The sequence below is a fragment of the Crocodylus siamensis genome, chromosome 8 (genome assembly GCF_052110815.1).
Source record: "Crocodylus siamensis isolate JL-2025a chromosome 8, ASM5211081v1, whole genome shotgun sequence".
NCBI classification, from domain to species: Eukaryota; Metazoa; Chordata; order Crocodylia; family Crocodylidae; genus Crocodylus; species Crocodylus siamensis.
The window spans coordinates 53,839,911-53,856,324 of NC_143402.1; the positions used below are offsets into that span (position 1 = coordinate 53,839,911).

Here is a 16,414-nt window from a genome sequence, read left to right on the forward strand (position 1 = left end):
AAAACCAGTTCCTTATTCTGGCCATTATACTTAGTACAGTGGGCATGGGGGCTATTAGCTGGCAGCCTGGCACGGCCAAACTGTGCTTTGGGCTGGGACTATGGTCAGTGTTCTTTGGGACAGTCCTCCGGTGGCATTGCCATGACATTTGGGGTGGCCTAAGAAGTATGTTACCCCATAATCCCAGCCTAATCTGACCTTCATTTAGGGCTCTGTACTTGATGTGGGATATTATTTTACATATTAATTAAAACATATGCATAGCTAATGACATTCTCTTTCTTTAGGATGTGAAATTCAGTAATAACAAGTTTTTATTGGGTCTAAATTAGCTTTGAAAAAGGAACCGGGAACTGGGAACAAGGAATAAGGAATAGGGAACCAGGAATAAGGAACTAACTTCAGCCTCATCTGTGAGCACCTATCTGCCCACCTGGGGTGCGTCCGGGGGCTGCAGGTGTGTGCACACGTGAGTTTGTGCACACACTTGTATGAGGACGTGCATGTGTATTTTATGGGCACGTCTACATGTGTGCCTGTGTATATTTGCCCATGAGTGTGCACATGAGTGTGCATGTGCATATGTGTGGAAGTGTGTGCACATGTGTACGTGCCTGTCTCTGCACATGTGCTGAGGCATGTGCATGTGAATCAGAGAATCATAAGAGAAGCAAGACTGGAAAGGAGCTCCAGTGGGCACATCTGGTGCAAGCTCCAGCCTCAGGCCGGGTCAGCCCCATCCAAATATACCCGGATATTATTCATATCAGAAAAAATAGGTCAGTTGCAGATGTTTCAGTCATCTGTATATTACAGCTGAATGAGTCCTAGAGACTGCATGTGTAAAAGTGTGTGCGCACACATCTGTATGTGTGTACATGGGTCTGTATGCATGTTTGTGCACATAAGCATGCATGTGTTTGCATGTTTGTGTTTCTTCATGCAGATGTGCAGCTGCGTGTGTGTTCACGTGCTTAGGCTGGCAAATTTGCATGTTCCTGCGCATGTACGCACACATGTAAGAGCAGAGGTGTGCATGCCTGCGTGTGTGCACACGGCTGCAAGTATGCCTGTGGGCAGGGCAGATATGTTCCCCAGGCTGGGGAAGAAGTAGGCGGGGCAGATGGGGGTTGTCCAACTCCTGGCTGGAGGGGGCCACTGCCAGGCTGTCAGGCAGGGCCCTCCCTAGGCCTAAGCGACCTGCTCCCCTCAGTCTGGAACTAGCGGAGGAGCCAGGTCCCCCCTGCCTTCGGCTCAGAGATGCTCCTCCGGAGCCCAGGTGTCCCTCAGCCCTCGCCGCTCCGGCAAATGCTTCCGGCCCGCGGGGAGGAGCGGAGCAGCAGGGCGGGCAGCAGGGAGCCGGCTGGCTGCCCAGCAGGGAACGGCCTGATCCTGCCCTGCTCGGCTGTGAAGAGCCGCAGTCTCGGGCAGGGGTGCTGGTGGAAGCAGGGTGGGGAGGAGCGGCCCCCGTGCCCTGCCAGGGCGGGGGCCTCGTGACAGGGGCGGACGTGGGTTTCTCAGGCTCCAGCGAGGCGCTGCAGCGCCCACGGCACAGGGCCCCCGCCCAGTGCCTGCGGAGCCACGTCCCCTCACCCCTCGTCCCCCAGCGCTGGCACTGGCCTGAGGTGGGAAACACCCCCGGGAGGGAGAGCGCGATCCCGCGGAGCGGAGATCCCCATGTCGGGGATTTGTAACCCCTTAGGGATGAAAAAGGAGCAGTGTGGTCCTTCCAGGGGGCAGTGGTGGCAGTTGCCCCAGCCCCGCCCCTCGCCCGCCCCCTCAGCCCTGGGGGATTGGGGCTACGCAGTCCTGGTCTCGGGACTCGCCCCCCCGTCCATGGCAGGGGTGGGGACAGCTGGGGCGGTTTGTCCTGTCACCACTGGGGCAGACCCCCGTGGGGAAGGGAAAGGCTCCCTCCCTCAGCCCCCGCACAGCCCTGCCCGGGCGGAGGGAGCCTGCGCGTGCCTATGGACACGTCTGTGCACGCGTGTGTATGTCGATCCCGCACAAGCTGCGGGGAGCTAGGGCTCGCGCCATCACCGCTGATGACAGGACAGCGCAGTCCTGCCTGCCCCGGCCCGGGCACGAACGGGTTAACGCGGCACGGCACGAGCCGGCCTCGGCGGAGAGGCGACGGTGCCACCATCGAGTCGCGGTCCTCCAGCCCAGCCAGAGCGGCGGCGGTTCTTGCAGCGCGGTGACATCAGGGCGGCGGCTTCCCCGCACCGACCCGGGCGCAACGTCACCAGCGATGGGCGGGGCCGGCGGGAGGCTGAGAGGGTCGCGCGGCAGCACGTGCTGAGGCCTGGCCGCCGGGATCCCGCTCCGTGCTGCAGGTATGACCAGTGGGTGGGGATCCCGCCCGCTGGTGATGTCATGTCGTGACGTCACGGGCAGGGAGCTGCGGCGATGCACTCGCCCCTTTCTCCTCTTTCCAGGCCGACTCCACCCCGAGCCCTGCTGCTGCGGTCCTGCCCCTGCCCTTCAGTTCCCGCCCTCTGCAGGTGACAGCCGGGATGGCTGCAGCCGCCTCTGCTCAGGTAGGACCTCAGTATGTCGCAGGGGCAGGAAATCCCCCTGGATTCCGGCCCTTTGGAGCTCCCCTGTCAGAGACATGAGAGAAGCAAAGGGACAATCCTTCCGGTGGTGTCTGGCTGAAATAGCTGGGGTCACCATTCCCAGGTATGCGAGTCACTGCCAAGCCTGCAACGTGGAGGCTGCCTTCACTATAGAGCCTGTCCTGTTGCACTGAGGATGGAAGCACCCCCTACTGTACACACAACCTTTGCCAACAGAGGAGGTAGCTACACCAACCTCCCAGATGCCAGGTACACACCTCTCTCAGGCCTGTAACATGCTTTGCTGCAGTGTCTCTGTTAGCTGAGGCATGGACAGCTTCCAATTCCTACCTGGTGTAATTAGGCTTGCAAGTCTAGTGCAGTGGAAGGCTCCAAATTATGGGGGGGCTGGATGAGGCTGGAGCAGAAGGGGCTGAGTGTGCAATGCCTGTGACTACAGCTTCGAGTGGTCTTTGAGGATGTGGCGCTGTACTTCACCCGGAAGGAGTGGGAGCTACTGGGAGATGGAGACAAAGTGCTTTACCGGGACCAGATGCTGAGGAATTACCAAGCCCTTGTTTCCCTGGGTAAAGTTCTGTTTTTTCTTCTCTCCAGAGCTCAGAAATGTCCCCTTCCTCTGGTGGTTCTTCTGCAGTCTTCCCATGAATTTTGGGCTGGTCATCTACATTTACTTTCCCCTCACTGCTCTGTCATCGGTCAGGCCTGTGTTTTGTTTTGTATTTTCACATCCTCCTGTTTTTTGTTCCATTCTCCTCATCTAAATTCCTCTTGGTCTGACTCATACTCTATATTCAGTATATTCCCCCCACTCCACCAGTATGATCTTTCTTTGCCTTCTCAGCATTTTCACACCAACCCCAACCCCAAACCATTTTCTAAAAAATATGCACCAAGTGGTTTTACTTGGGGAGTTGTTTTTACTTCCTCCTTCTCATTCTTATTGTATCTTGTCCAAACATTTAACTGGTCTTACCTGCACGTTTCAGTGGTGTCCGATGCACTTTCTTCCTTTGTTGTTTCTTAGCATAAGTCCAAAGAGGTCTGATGAGAATTTGCTTCTTCAACACATGGCTTTCCCGTTTCCTCAGTTTGTCCTGTATTGAGCTTTCTCTTTCTATGCATGATAGATCCCAAGTGCATCCAACAAACACTTGTTTTAAATTTCTGTCCCTATTCGTATCTCCTTAGACCATAAATTCTGTCCTCATTCAATTTCCTTTAAGACCAATGCTCTCAAGCTCACTTTGCCAGTATGTACATGCTTTTTGTTCTCCTAAAAAAAAAATCTTGGTAGTTTGGGAGATTGCCTATATACACCATAGGATTACTAGTGCAGTATTCAGCCTTCCCTTTCATTTCCTAATGCCTTGGGAACTTCTGCAAATCAGATGTATGACCTGACTTTTCCTATTTTTCTTTTAGTTGACTTTCTGCTCTCTAAACACTACCAGTGAATACAGATGTTCTCTGGAAGATTCTACTGTTAATAAATTCTCAATACATTTTTAGGCATGCCTGGTTTCTTTTAAGCCAGCTCACAATCCACTTCTCCCACCACTAATAGCACTGGGGACATTTGTATTCTCTCTCTCGGCTTTGTTGCATATCCTTGTCTTTCTGCAATAAACCACCTTCCACTCTTTATTTTTTGGAAAAACCCCAAAGTCAGCAACTCAGGCACTAAGTAGGGCCACTTCACTCTCACAAGGTATCCATCTTTGACTCTTGTACTCTCCCCACTTTCTACTTATTGTGAAATATGTTTATATTAAATGGCTATCTCTTTTGGAGGTGATTTTATACTCATCTTTCTCTAGAAAACTATGTTGATCAGTCACCATCTGGGCCTTTGCAGGCTACAGAAATATGTCTCTTCCTTCCTTCATTTGTCTATATCCATAACTCCAATAAACTGTGTTGTATATGCTGCAGTATTTACCAATCTGTGCTTTCATACCTACTCCCATGATGGTCCTCATGTTGGATGGAATGAATGGCTGCTATATATAGACTTCAGTTAGCATTAGGTTGCCTGGTAGGAGTAGATTAGGAACAGCCAGGACAGATAATATTAAGCAGTTAGTCTAGGGGAAATAGAATTTAAGGAGTTAGTGACAGTATAGGCAATATCATAGGTGAGAGATCTGCATTGCCAAGAGAAAGGCAAGACTGGGTATACAGACAGGGAAGGATCTATATTTATTCTGATCTGGTTGTAGCTAGCTTCATTGAAAAAGAATAGAAAATAGAAGGTCCACTTTCAATATTAGTGTTAAGGCCACTTCATGTTATCAGCTTTGTTACTAAAGTCCATTTGTGAGAGGCTGGCAGAAGGCATGGTGCTGAAGGACAGCCAACATGGTTTTGTTCCGGGCAGGTTGTGTCTGACCAACCTCATCTCCTTCTATGATCAAGTGATGAACTGCTTGAATGTGGAAGATGTGGTTTATGTAAAATACTTGGATTTCAAAAAGGCCTTTGATATTATTGTCTTCCATGATGCTCTTATAAAAAAAATGGGGAATTGTGGGCTGGCAGAGTTCACTGTCAGGTGAGTTGGGAACTAGCTAAAGAGTTGAACCCAGAGAGTGTTAGTGGACGGGTCTATATGTCTTTGCGGGAGGTAGCCACTGGTGTCCTGTAGGGTTTGGTTCTTAGCCCCATGCTGTTCAACATCTTTATCAATGATTTAGATGAGCATGTGGAAAGCACATTCGCCAAGTTTGTGGATAATAAGTTAGGGGGAAAATCGGTCACACCAGGGGATAGGATGCAGACCTGGACAAGCTGGAAAGGTGGGCAGAGCGGAACTGGATGCAGTTCAGTAAGGATGAATGCAGAGTGCTTCATCTGGGGAGAAGTAACTAGCAGCATGAATATAGGTTAGGAGGAAATGTCCTGGCCAGCAGATGGCTGAAACGGGCCTGGGGGTTATGGTTGATCACAGGATCAATATGAGCTGCCAGCATGATGCTGTAGTCAACAGAGCTAATAGCATACTGGGATGCATTAGCTGATACATCTTGAGCAGGGCTAAGGAAGAGATACATCCTGTCTTCTCAACGCTGGCAAGATCCCAGCTGGAGTAATGTGTCCCGTTTTGGGCGCCACACTTCAAAAAAGACATGGAAAATCTTGAAAGGGTCCAGAGAAGGGCCACAAGAATGATCAAGGGCCCAGAGGACAAATCTTATGAGAAAAGACAAAGGGATCTAGGATTGTTCAGCCTGGGGAAGAGAAGGCTGAGGGGGAATTTGGTGGCTATCTATAAGTATGTAAGGGGTGAATATTAGGGCTCTGTGAAATTTCGCTGTCGTTTCGTTCCGACACTGTTTCGACCAATTTCGAAGTTGAAACGGCAAAATTGGAATTAAACAAAGGCTGTCAAAATAGCCTCGAAACAAAATGAGGCTGATTGAAACGTTTTGAAAGTCGAAATGTTTCAGCAATAGGCTGGGGATGGGAAGTCAGTCCAGCTGACCTGACTTCCCATCCCCAGCGCAAGATCCGGCAGGGGGTGGGAGGCAGCCCAGTGGGTTCCTGATGCCCCGTGCTTCATTGCACCAGCGCGGTCAAGCGCGTGGGTTGGGGTATAAGCCCCACTGGGCAATCTAGCACTGGGGATGGGAAGTCAGCCCAGCTGGTCTGACTTCCCATCCCCAGCGAAACTTGAAACAGTGGTGAAACAGCCTTTCTGTTTCAACTCAAAATGAAATTTGAGATGAAACACCATTCTGTCGAACCATTGAAACTCAAGGCGAAATGGAACTGCTGTTTCATACAGCCCTAGTGAATGTCAGGAGCTGGGAGAAAAACTGTTCACTCGGGTGCCCCAGGAGAGGACAAGGAGCAATGGCCATAAACTGTTAGAAGATGGTTTCAGGTTGGAAGTAAGGAAGAACTTCTTTACAGTAAGGGTGACCAGAATCTGAAATAGACTTCCCAAGGAGGTGGTGCAGTCCCCAACCTTGCAAGTCTTCAAGAGGAGACTGGACAGACGCCTTGCTGGGATCATTTGACACCTTGCCGGGTACTCTTGGTCATCCACTAGTTCTTTCTGGTTTTCTGCTGACTTCAGCAGTCTCTTCAAGGTCTGGCTTCTGTCTTCTGTCCTGACGATAGCTGGTAGGCTGCATCTTGTTCTTACACAAGGAATAATGTATCCTGTACACTATACCATTGTTAAAGAAACTTCTTGCCTAAGCATTTGCAAGGTTATTTACATACATCATTCTGCCTTGTGGTCAACAGCTTTTTGCTGAGACGCAGGTTAAAGCCTTGTTTCAGCTGCAGATCCAATGCTCCCCAATCATCCAAATTATTGTCACCCTAACAGGGATCAACATGTAGTCACACCTGCACTTATTTTAATATCATCATTCTTTATACTTTTGAGATTAATTATGTTCTCTTCTGTATAAAATTTCATCGTCACCATCTTTCATTGGCTCTCTTCACTTCCAAGAGCTGTCAATGTAAAATTTATCAAGAATAAATCCATTTCCAGTTCTTGACCTATAATTATCCTTATACAGTAAGTTATCCTTCCATAAATATGTCCACTGTCCCTATGAAAGCTTTCTCTTCCTTCTTCCTATTACACTGTTGATCACTGTTCCCTAGCCCACATTGCACAGTACCACTTGTGTTTATATACACCAGTAACGCTATAGGTGTTTTATACCCTTTATCTTAGTGGTTGATGCTTTATTTCATACAGGTTTGTCTTGTAGTATCATCTTTAATCTGAACTGTCCACCTTCTCTTTTCCTTTTAAGGCCCCCTTAAAATGTTTGAGTCTATTGGATCCATTCCCCAAATCCCATTTGGACACTGCATGGGGAGTAACCATAATCACTATTTATGCCCTTCCAAAACAGGATATGAAGGTTTTGCACCTGACTTGATCTGTTGCATCCAGCGAGGGGAGATAGAGCTCTGGGTCTGTGATGATGAGGACCCTGGAGAAAGCAAATGGTCTGAGAGCTCATTCCTAGGTGAGTCATGACATTCCTTCTCCCCCACTCCCCCTCACCATGGGCTCAAGTACCCAGAGTGTTAGGAGGCACTGCTGTGCCAAGATACGTCAAACAGTTTATCTTGATCTGTCTTGTCTGGGCAGGTGTGTATTCGAACTTCCTGCAGTTGAATGATGTGAGCACAGGCAAATGTTTCCTTCTTTGACCCTGGAAGGGACCTCAGCTTCACCCCCCCCAGCAATCAGCTGAGACTTATTGGGCCCTCTGGCTTTTCTGTTGGTGACCTCCTTTGGTTTTGCCTATCACACCCTTGTTGTTAATCACTGTTAATTTGGCAGGCCAGGCTGCCTGGGTTGCCAGAATGACACCTATAGTACTCCCTCCCCTTGCTCATTATGGAGCTGATTCTTTTTTGACTGCCTCAGTCAGCATCTGGAAATACTGGCCCTGCCAAATTCCTAGATGCCTGCTGGTCTCCCGTGTTCACTGAACTCAGCCAATGTCCTGGCATTTGATTAGGCCCAAATCAGCCATAATTCTCCTGGGCTACTGACACCCTCAAGCAGTCCTAAGATATTGCTAATCCGATCCCATAATTTTAGGGGTTGTTGTGAGCTTTTGAGTAGTTCTGGGGTCTTGCCAATTTGACCACACTATTTCAGGAGTCATAAGAAGCCCACAGGCAGTTCGGAGGCCTTAACATACTGACCCACTAGTCTCAAGGAATAGACCACTGCTGAACAGAGAGATGCCACAGGCCTTGGCACCCACCTGGTTTGGCTACCTAGTAATGGCCTCCCCTCTTGGCTTATTCAGTACATCGCAGTACCTCCCTCTCTAGTGAGTCAAGTCCTGGGAGCCCTCAAAATCCATTTTGCCTAGCACATGGGGCTTGGAGCCTGCAAAATCAACTCTACACTTCACACGAAGGCTGGGAGGCCTTACTTCCTGCCCTTAAATACCACCAAACAATACAGTTCCAAGGAAACAACTTAGCAGGAAAGGGCCTTTCCTTGCAGCTTATCCCTTTCTGTCTGCTAGGTTCCACGCCACAGAACATAGCAGGTGCCACTTAGTCTGCTGTCCTTGAGAGTTCAGTCTATGGCAGGGAGCTCCTCTCCCCTCTATGGTCCCAGATCTGCTCAGGAGCAAAGTTTATACAGCCATGGGATGGCCTGCTCTGGGCCACAAAAGTCTACCTCTTAAAGGAGCTTCACCCTTTTTTCTGACTTGTCTTTCCTTTACTAGTAACAGGGCTAGGGAGCCCTGTTACAGCCCACTAATTAGGGCTTTTGAGGCATCAAATCCAGGTTGAGCCCTTTAGCAATATCTCCTATTGCTTCCCTTTCTGGAGATTGAACCCCAGTCACCTTGTCAGTAGGATCTGTCATGGAGGGGCGGGCTTGCCCACACAGAAGTCATACAGTGCTACAGCCAAATCTTAGTCCACTGTTTCAATATTAGGCAAAAACCGGGTATCCCTGGGGCACTGCGAGCTGGATTTTTCCATCCTCGCTCAGCACTGTAAGAATTGATACTCCATCCTAAGGTGGCAATATCTCTATAACACCTTCTAGCAGGGCACCATGGGGTATGTATAGCCACTGGGCAGTTGACAAGGAGGACAGAAGCTCTGGGAGCCATTTAGACCACTAATTCTCAACCTGGGTGCCACAGGACCCTGTGGTGCCTCAAAATTCTTTTAAGGGTAGCACAGGGTGCCACACAGTTGTAGCACTGTCAGGTGTGCAAACATGATTCACAAGAGAAACTTGGAGATTTCAAATAGGAATCCCCAGTGTTAAAAGCATTCTGACCTGTTGTGGTTTCCTGTGTCCTTTGTAATAGAAGAATTGCTCTATTATTTTTCTGTAGTAGAAAAAAAATAAGTGAAAGCTAAGAGCTAGCTGTTTCTGAGGGTTGCTTAGCTCTAACAAGGGATGCCTTAGGTCTAAACAATTTGAGGACCATCATGTTAGGGACTGGGCTATAAAGAAACTAGGGCTGTCCTGTCCTTGGCTGTTGGTTCTTTCTGCTTAGCTGGAACTGGAACTCCCATCTAGCAGATTGGGGTATAAAGGCAGGGTTTAATCAGTATCTTGGGCTGTATTATATATGGCTCTGTTGTGCTCCATCTGGAAGCAGACCAGATGGGAGAACTTGGTTCAGGACTGGCTCGAAAGCTACAAATCATCTGTTCCCAAATTGTTTCCTGAAGGGGCAAGGGCTGACGTAGTTTGTTTTTTCTTGCTAAATCCAACTGCCCTTAGGGCTTGCTGATATGAGAGCATCAGCAGTGTGTCCCAGAGAGAGTTGTGCTCAACATGACCCACACAGCCACGCCTGCTGTTATACTCTGGCATAGAAGTTTGCCAGTGAGCTGCTTTGGACCTGTCCCTGGATGCCATTCTCAGAACTGCCAGTGACCGAGAGCCTGAGAACAGGTGCTGGGGATGAGCCCCAAGTAGCCTCTTGTGAGAACTTCTTGGTCTGGAGCATGACAGGGCACTTGTGTGTGGGAGAGTGCTCAGCACCATTTTCAGAGAGTCTCACTTTTTCTTGAGGCAGATGCCTCTGGTCTCATCTTCAGTCCTAGAAGGCATGGAGCTGTTCAGATCTGTGCTAGCACATACAGATCTCCTGAGGAGTTGAAAGTGATGTAGCACTTTCCAATTCTGTGGGGCTTGGATTTAGGACTGAACCACCGGGAATCTAGGTCCAAGCACCCTGTTACACATTTCAGTTTAAAGCTGGCTAGAAACCAGTGAGAGTTGTTATGTATTTTCAAGCACTGTTTTTATAGGTGGTTAGCTCTTTTTATAACTGGATAGTCATTTGTATGGTGTGTTAATTACTTTGCACATGTGGCTGGTGTAAATTTATTGTGCATTTAACTTGTCAATTGCATAATATATGTAATATGTAGCAGGGGCCCTACTGTCACTGGGAAAGAAAGGAACATTAGCACAGTACACTGACCTGCCCCTCCACCCCCAGCATGGGGAGCATCTGGAATTGGACTTGTTCTTACAGAGCTCCCCAGTCTCCATGCTACAACCTACCCAGGCACCCAACCTGACCTGGGAATCCACATTGCCTGACTAGAATCCAGGGCTTAGTCAGCACTGAGAGTCTTCTCTTCTCTGAGCTGACTCCCCTTTTTTATACCACTTCTTAAGGCCTGGCATTGGCTGCAAGTATATCAAGGCAGGCAGCCAAGCAGCTCTCTTTAACTCCTTATTCTCCAGGGGCTAGCAAGTCCATGTCATCATTATACCTGAGTGCAAAGGCCTGGACAAGCTCTGTGGTATGTCCCAGCACAGGGGAACAGCAGGGCTTTCCTTTTTGCCAGGGCATAGGAATTCATCTCTGGGTTCCCTTTTCCACCCAGCAGGTGCTGGGACGATGACCAGAGCTGAGCAGTGGCCTCCTGAGGAAGAGCCTGCAAACCTAGAGCTGATTCCAGCCAAGAACCAGCTTTCTGTGCAATGGGCACAGAGACTGGCTGAGCTCCAAAAGAGCCCTGTGTGCAGGCAGAAAGAATTGAGGAGCCCTGAGGGCGGCACTCACAGGAAGAAGGCAATGTATATATGCAAAGAGTGTGGTGAGAGTTTTAGGGATCAACAGGAGCTCTGGGTGCATGAGGGAACCCACAGGAGGGAGATGGCCCACCCCTGTGCGCAGTGCGGGAAGAGCTTCCACTACAAATCCCGTCTCCTCGAGCACCAAAGAACACATTCTGGGGAGCGCCCTCATCTGTGCCCAGAGTGTGGGAAGAGCTTCCGGTACAAGTATGGTCTCCTCATCCACCAGCGGATGCATTCAGGGGAGCGCCCCCACCTGTGCCCGGAGTGTGGTAAGAGCTTCGCCCGCCCAGACAACCTCCAGAACCACCTGCGTCTGCATACCGGGGAGAAACGGTACCCCTGCACTGAGTGTGAAAAAAGCTTCCAGTACAAATCCCATCTCCGGGAACACCAGAAGATGCACTCAGGGGAGCACCCCTGTCTCAGCCTGGAGGATGGAAAGGATTTCCCGAAACTGTCTCCCCTCTATGTCTACCAGCAGCAGCACGCTGCAGAGAAGCTGCATGGCTGTGTTGACTGTGGGAAGAGCTTCTATCAGCTGTCCCATCTCCGTGTCCACCAGCGCATCCATACGGGGGAGAAGCCCTATGGCTGTGCAGACTGTGGGAAGAGCTTCAATGACCCATCCCACTTCCGAGTGCACCAGCGCATCCACACTGGCGAGAAGCCATATGGCTGTACTCAGTGTGGAAAGAGCTTCAGGCACAGCATGTCTCTCACCAATCACCAGCGCTTGCATACTGGGGAGAGGCCCTATTGCTGTGCTGTGTGTGGGAAGAGCTTCACACAGAGTACGGCTCTCACCAGGCACCAGAAAACCCACAAGCATGACCCTTGCTGTTGATGTGGGGCAGTTTCTGCCAGCTCTTGTGTCACCCTCCTCCCCCTGAAGCAGGGGTGGCCTGAAATGCGTTCACCTCCTCATTCAGCAGGTGCTGTGTTTGTATGGTCCTGGGGATGGGAGAAAATGGAGTCACAGAGGAGGGAGAAGAGGTGTGGGGCCTGCAGAGCACTGAGGTGCTGTGCTGTGCTGGGAAGTAGAAGCCAGGGAGGGGGATGGGGTGGTCAGACCGGGGTGGGATTGTGGTGTGGGTGTTCTCATGGTGAGAGGGGATCTACAACAGCAGCCTTGCTGACCTGAAGTGTAATACGGTTAGGAGGCTTCAGAGGTGATAGGGACAGGGCCAGGCTAGGCTTGTGCTGTGCAATGGAACAAGCAGCTGAAGGATGGGGGAAGATTTCAGCTCATTGTTAATGATGGCATCAGGCAGTAGAGTGAATCTGGGCCTGGACAAGGGAACAGCAGGAGATGCCCCAGCAAGCTGAGTCCTGGAGGAAGGGAGGAAAAGGGCCACAGGAAGATGTTCCTGGAGTCTCCTAGATAGGGCTGTAGTGAGGTGGCAGGACAGAGGAGATAAGCACTCTCTTGACCCTCTCCCTTAGATTTAAAGTGTATTTTAACAAAATTGTAGCAGGTTGCTGGGTATGGTCCTACCTGCTGAGTGAGTGAAACTGTTCTATTCATGGAGGGGCTTCTATATGAGAGAGACTACCAAGGCCTGGCATGTTGAGTTTAGAAAGAGACACTTGAGGGAGGACATTCCAAAATACTAAATGACAAGAGAAAGTCACTAGGGATTTATTATTGACCGTCTCCCACTAGACAAGAACAAAGGGCCACCTTGTGAAACTAAGTAGGTAGCAAGTTTAAAACTAACACCAGGAAATTCTTTTTCCACCCATTCAAGGGTGCAGGACTCATCATCACCTGATGTGGCAGAAGCTGAGAGTTTAGTCTGATTCACCAAGGGATTGGACACATTCTTGAAGGAAAGGGGCATCAGTCGCCATTGAGGGGCACAGCCTCTGAACCAGAACTTCTAGACCAGTGGTTTTCAACCTGTGGTCCGCAGATCTATGGTGGGTCTGCAGACTATGTCTGATAGGTCCATGGAAGATGACTGTGATCAATCAAATATATGTGAATAACGACACTTACAACTCAAAGGGGTCTGTAGCTTCATTTGAAATTTTTTTAGGGGTCTGCATATCAAAACCACTGTCCTAGGCCTTAAATGCTGGAGGCTGCAAGTGAAAGAGGAATGGGGAAAAATCCAGGCCAGACCCAGTTTGCTCCCCCTTTCAGCATTCACTCTCTGCTGGCATGTGACATAGGACACTGGGCAAGATGGAGCTGTGGTCTGACCCAGTCACTGGTAATTGTGTTCTTATCTGTCTTCCACAAGGTGTGTGTGTGCCTGTGCACTGCTTCTAGCACAGACAATAGGAACCATCACTTCTGGGGTTGGCCTCCAACCCCCTGCTCAGGGGGAATCTGCAGAACAGCACCCCATGTTATCCTTGCCATCTCCACATCCCAGGCTCAAAGGCACTGGGAATGGGCCCCAGAGGAACTGAGGACTGTCCTCTCCATCCCTGCATTTGGTCCCTGATGGAAATTCCTGGGAACTAGGGCTGGCTGCATTTTGCCTCCCACCCCTAAGCTCTGTTCCTCTGGGGACAATGGTGGCACCTGGGGAGACCCCAAAGTTTACCTCCAAGCTCCACCCATGCCCCAGCCATGCACACAAGGCAGCTGGGAACAAAGACTCAACAGAGAGATCAGGTGCGTCACCAGGTGTGTACGTGTGTGTCCCAGTCACTCGGCTCCCTGGTGTCAGCTGGCTGCTTATGCCATTTCCTGAGAGAGGGGAGCCAGCTTTGGCTGCAGGTTTTCTGGCCAAACAACATTGAACCCACAAGAAATGACCCCACCAAACTGTAATAACAAAAACCTTCCATCCTTCATGCATCAAGAGAGGACCAGTTTTAGCTCTGGACTTCTCCCCAGCCAGCAGCCTGTCCTCCAGTCCCCTGGTGCTCCCTCCTGGAGCTCTGCTCTTCTGGTGGCTGTCCTCGCTTACGGGTCATTATCTTCAGCTGGCTCCTAACTGCCCAACCAGGCACAGTGTCATGTCCTGATTGAAGAATCTCATGCACTAGTACAGGCTGGGGGCTGAGTGGCTGGGCAACAGCTCTGCAGAATAGGACCTGGGGGTTACAGTGGACAATAAGCTGAATATGAGCCAGCAGTGTGCCCTTGCTGCCAAGAAGGCTAATGACATACTGGGCTGCATTGGTAGGTGTGTTGGCAGTAGGGCAAGGGAAGTGATCATTCCTGTCTATTCAGCACTGGTGATCATTCCCCTCTATTCACCTCTGGAGTACTGTGTCCAGTTTTGGGCCCCGCACTACAGAAAGTAGACAAATTGGAGAGTCTAGGAGAGGGCAGGGGCTATCCTAAAAATGGTTCAGGGGCTGGAGGACAGGACCTCTGAGGAAAGACTAAGGGAACTCGGCTTACTCAGTTTAGAAAAGAGATAAGAAATCTAAGCCCTACTGCTGTCTACACCTCATTCACACTGCTGCTGCAGCTCCATTCCCCCCATTACACAGAACCAGCCCTCTGCCTTCATTTTTTATTATGGTAGAGCAGAGGCACAATCCTTCATCCATCCATCCCTTCAGGGCAAGCAGGCCGTTGGGGCTTCCACAGCCCCGTCCTGCTTCATGATGGCTGTCATGGGCATCCTGGAAATGCCACAGGCATCCCCCAGCTCCACGCTAGATGCGGAAATAGCCCTGGGGGATGAATAGGGACACATGGTTAGGGGCTGGGCATTCCCCCCCCATACACACACATCCTGGTATAAGCCCCTGACGCAACCCACCCTGGACAATCTGCATTGAGCAACAAAAGCCTGGATAGACCACCCCTGACATATCCACCCCACAGCAACATGTGATGTGCACAGAGCAAATGGGTTTTGTATAACCAACCCTTGAGACACCCCGGCCCTGCGCCAGCTGCATCCCAACAGTCCCAGCAGCTATGGCTGCCCTCCAAGTCCCCAACTCACCACCTCCCCCCCACCATGTCCCCCAAGAGTTCTTGACAATCCAGTAGGGTGTCTTCTTCTCTGGAGTGAAGGCAGGGGGGCAAGTCAGCATGGCTGGACAAGCAGAGCCAGGCCCAGTTTTGTGGAGCAGTGACAGAGCCCTGGGAGGCTCCCCCAGCCCTGGCCCTAGGACCCCCAGCTACTTGTATATGGTCCCCCCAGATCTCTCCTGAAGTTATCTCCATCCCTTAGGATACCCCATGAGGACCCCAGTCCTGCTCCCTGATCTGGAGCTCCCCCTCCCTCCCTAGGCATTATAGCAACATTGAAAGGAAAGGCTAGCTTAATTAATGAAACATTGAGACCACACCCATGTAGTGGTATCATTCCTGGTAATCTCTCTCTTCTATTTCACTGCTCTGCTGCTTGTTTTTAGTTCTAGTTAGCTTGGGTCCAACTCAGGTGTGGTCATTTTAACACAGATATACATTAACTCAGGTGTGGAACGGTGTGACAGTGGAGTGTGGGGTGCACTATCAAGATGCTCACAAAGGCTAGGTTTTGTATTACACATCTGAGTAAGAAATGTACACTTAACTATAATGATGATGGGACCAATGAAACTCTTTTGATATTTTTTGCCTAATTCTGTGAGGGGTTTAAAATTTAATGTATAATTAGCAAATCAGTGCACCTTCCAATAAAGCTGTACTTAGTTTTGCTTTGCTCTTAAATTGAATCTAGCTCTGGGCCCCAGGAATATTAGTAAATCTAGTTTCTGTTTAACTGGAGAAAAATGTGTTGTGTTTATGCACTACAGCATCTGCACCCCTCTTATCAAAATCCTAGATCTGCTCATGGAGGTAACCTACCTGCAAGAGGTCAGCATTTAAGGCTACAGTGACCAGACCCTGGGTCGTGACATGCACTGCCAGCTCTGTGTGGGGAGGGCAACATAGCGTCAGAGCGTGAGGGAGAGGAGACAGAGTTTCCCTGCCCCTCTCCCTGCCAGAGACATCTTCAGAAGGCTGGCTCTGCTTTTCCCCATTCCCCTGGCCTGCACTGTCCTCCAGGATGCCAGTCCCGTGTGGATACACATGCATGTAATTGATTGCCCATGACGCCAGTGTTCAGTCAGGCCCCAGCTATGTGTTACACATATTACACGAGTAACTGGGAAACTGCACAGTAAATTTAGACTGGCTGCATGTGCAAAGTCATTATCATGCCATAAAAATGGCCATCCAGCTATAAACAGAGCCAACCAGGTCTAAGTCAGTGCTTGAAAATGTGCTGGATTGAAACTCGATTGCTGGTTTCTATCAAGCTTTACTTTGAATGCGTAGCAAGGGTCCTCAAGAGATACAGAC

The 16,414-nt window shown here is 50.0% G+C and overlaps 1 protein-coding gene across 3 annotated transcripts; it reads left to right on the forward strand.

The window, feature by feature from the left end:
• The first annotated feature begins 324 nt into the window (after positions 1-324).
• Positions 325-16,202, forward strand: LOC149858591 (uncharacterized). 3 transcript variants are annotated; one of them, XR_016443823.1, is made up of 5 exons: positions 325-2,540; positions 3,019-3,145; positions 7,460-7,576; positions 10,950-12,077; positions 12,894-16,202. XR_016443823.1 is itself a non-coding variant. In XM_090060137.1 (5 exons), exons 2-5 carry the CDS (start codon positions 2,517-2,519, stop codon positions 11,987-11,989), a joined length of 1,308 nt encoding a protein of 435 aa, XP_089916263.1. In that variant the 5' UTR covers positions 325-2,336; positions 2,439-2,516; the 3' UTR covers positions 11,990-16,199. The 3 variants fall into 3 exon arrangements, 2 of the variants coding, with proteins under 2 accessions (XP_089916263.1, XP_089916264.1); XM_090060137.1 differs by having other exon boundaries at positions 325-2,336; positions 2,439-2,540; positions 10,950-16,199; XM_090060138.1 differs by having other exon boundaries at positions 10,953-16,199.
• Positions 16,203-16,414: the final 212 nt, after the last annotated feature.